The 3,098-nt window shown below is 51.8% G+C and overlaps 1 protein-coding gene across 1 annotated transcript in view; it reads right to left on the bottom strand.

The window, feature by feature from the left end:
• LOC106816350 (PDZ and LIM domain protein Zasp-like) overlaps nt 1-3,098 on the bottom strand; it is a gene marked incomplete at its 5' end in the record, with an annotated part of 38,018 nt that overhangs the window by 12,533 nt on the left and 22,387 nt on the right. The window contains 3 exons of the mRNA XM_014820928.1: nt 1,201-1,353; nt 2,095-2,409; nt 3,049-3,062. Of these exons, the coding sequence (XP_014676414.1) occupies nt 1,201-1,353; nt 2,095-2,409; nt 3,049-3,062 (482 nt within the window). The remainder of the gene's footprint in view (nt 1-1,200; nt 1,354-2,094; nt 2,410-3,048; nt 3,063-3,098) is intronic.

Here is a 3,098-nt window from a genome sequence, read left to right as displayed (position 1 = left end):
TGATGATGATGATTATTATTATTATTATTATAGTTGTTGTTGTTATTGTTTCTGCGCCTTTCTTCTTGTTGTTGCTGTCGTTGTTGTTCTTGCTGCTGCTGCTGATCACGATATTATTGTTATTGTTGCTTGTCACTTCTTTGCTCGTCCAAGCGATTTTAATGTCTAGTAATAGATATATTAAATACAATACAATAGATTGTCACGTTGAGATGTGTGTGTAATTGTATTTTCAGAATTTGACATAAAAACCTCAAACGGCGACTTTCAAGTGAGAGAGGGAGCGATAGCAAGTAGAGTGAGAGGAAACGAAGGTTAGTCATGCGTAAAGGAAGACACTAGGCAAAGACGAATAAAGCTATAGCGAAGGAAAAGAATCAGTAAGGCCACACATCGGTAGTGATACGTACGTGTGTGTTTGTCTGTACGTGTGTGTGTTTGTTTGTCTGTACGTGTGTGTGTTTGTCTGTACGTGTGTGTTTGTCTGTACGTGTGTGTGTTTGTCTGTACGTGTGTGTTTGTCTGTACGTGTGTGTGCGTATTTGTTTGTATGTGACAGTGTGCGTGCGTTCATACGTGTCGTAGTATTAACTGCCCGAATATTGAAGTTAGCTGCACCTTCACCTCATCCACACACCATTACTAACTGCTAATTCAGTCCGCTCCTGCCAATTCCCGTTAACAACTCGCTCCATCACTTTCCCTTTAATGGCAACCTTGCAAATACCGCTATCTATGGCTACCTTACAGCTAGCACTATAACAGCAAGAAGAAGAATGATAACAAGGTAGTATCAGCCTTGGCTCTGTCCTATCTACAGCCACCTCTATCAGGAGTATCTACTCCTGACCTCTATGCATCACGAATCAGCAAGTTAGCGCTGTGGCCTTACATAAGGCTGTCTGTACATTAATACTAACTACACCTCGATGTAATGGGAGTAGGGCTCGTAGGGTCTATATATATATATATATATATATCATTCCCAACAGACAGGCAGATATTACACGTGAGTTGCTGCGTTTGTGCTCAGAAAGTATTAAGTTCAGAAAGTAGTTGAAGGTCACAGTTCGTTTCCGAAAGGTCGCGCATTCGCTTGTTTCCTTCGGACGTCGACGGAAATTAAATTGAGTTCCGCCCGGCGGCGGGTCTGCATGCTGCCACCTAGCGGCAGCCGGTGCCAGCGGCAGCCGTGATCACCTGACGTCGGAGCCGTGGTCGCGGGGGCCGTCCACTTCGCATGCGCGGGGGTGCTGGGCTTCTGCGCCCAACCTGCAGGTGGCGCCACCGCTGCTGGCACAGGGGCGTGGCTAGGTTGCGGTTCGGGAGCTCCAGCAGGGGGCGCTGCAGTAGCTATGCGAACAAAATACGGGCACATGCGTCACAATGCTCGGACGACACACGCGGGGATGTGCATTCAGTAGAAAAACAGTGCAATAAACAACGATCTACGACACACACAAATAACACTCGCTAACACGATAGCTGCATGCACGTACACGTGTGTAAATATATAACTACACACGTGCCGACGTTCACGCGTGCACGACAAATGCGTGCGCTTACACAGATGTGCAAAACTAGCGACTACTGATCAAGATTCACATGATGCTTTAAGTACTGTCTCCGGATTGCAAAATGCATCTAGAGTGCCGGATACGCGACATCACGTACGCATCCCTGCCGGTACTACTACCACTCAACGGGGATGCGTGCGTGCGCGCGTGCGTGTGCGAGCGTGTGTGCGTGCGTGCGTAACGGCTCATGCAGACTCGTACAAACGCACGCACGCAGTCACGCACGCACGAACGCACGCACGCATGCACGAACGCACGCACGCACGCATACCTCCCTGTACCCACCAGTGAACCCCCTTTCGTTCTGCGCGCACGTTCTCTGCTATGAAAGACTGCTATTCACCATAGTCAGCATCGTCATCATCATCATCATCCTTACCACCACCATCATCATCATCATCATCATCGTCAGCATCGTCATCATCATCATCATCGTCATCACCATCATCATCCTTACCACCACCACCATCATCATCATCATCATCATCATCATAGTCATCTATCACGTGATCAGTACCTGCTCCGGATGCCGGCGGTGCGCCGAAACTCGACTGGAACGTCGACGCCGGCGGCCCGGAGGGGGCGCCACCGCTGCCGACAGCGCTCCACGGAGGGGGCGCCGCCCTCGCCGGCGACACCTGCACCTGGATCTGCGAGACCTGCGACGGTGCTGCCGCCGCTGGTGGTGCTGCTGCTGGGGGAGGAGCGTAGGATGGGTGAGGGTGGGACTCGACGGTCGCGGGGCCCGGGTAGATGTGAGGGTTGGCGCCTGCCGACGCCTCGTCGTACTCCGGGTAGGGCTTCTGCGGCGGCCACTCGAACTTGGAGCCCCCTGGTGGCGCGAACGCGAACCGCGCGCGCGCGTTTGAGTTTTTTCGCGCGTTTTTTTTTCAGCCGGATTTTTATATCGTTTCGTCGGCGGTCGATTCGGGCATTGTCGTTTAACGATTCACACGCAGTTCACAGAGGGTGACACGGTACATTGCACGGTGGATTGCACCGTGGATTCAACCGTACGTTGCACCGATGGATTGCACACAGCAGACCGCACCATGTATTGCACCGCGTATTGCACGGTGGATTGCACACGGTATATTGCACAGCGTATTGCACGACAGATTGCACACGGTGGATCGCACACACGGCAATTTGTACACGGTTCGGCAAATCGATTATTGCGCAACGCAGGGAGATGCAGGGTCCGACATCCAAGGCAACACGATTTGTGTCGTATTTTGTTCGTGTTTTTTTGTGTGAGCGCGTCGCATCCACGACGACGCGCAGAATGCAGAGATAGCAGAGCAGGCAGGTCATGATGCGGAGAATAGACGGCGCGGTAGAACCACAGCAAACAGGAAAAAAAGAGAAAAAACAGCAAAAGCGAGTTACCACCAACGAAAGAACACACGAGTGAGAGAGAGAAACCCGCACCAGCACCACCCAGCGTGCCTCCCTCCACCCCCGCCTACACCCTCCTGCTCCAGCCTACACACGTCCCACCCCACCTACACTCATTCTGCC

This window comes from Priapulus caudatus, unplaced genomic scaffold (genome assembly GCF_000485595.1).
Source record: "Priapulus caudatus unplaced genomic scaffold, Priapulus_caudatus-5.0.1 Scaffold1356, whole genome shotgun sequence".
Taxonomy (NCBI): domain Eukaryota; kingdom Metazoa; phylum Priapulida; class Priapulimorpha; order Priapulimorphida; family Priapulidae; genus Priapulus; species Priapulus caudatus.
Note: the sequence above shows the minus strand (reverse complement) of the source record. Positions and strands in the feature narration are given on the sequence as shown.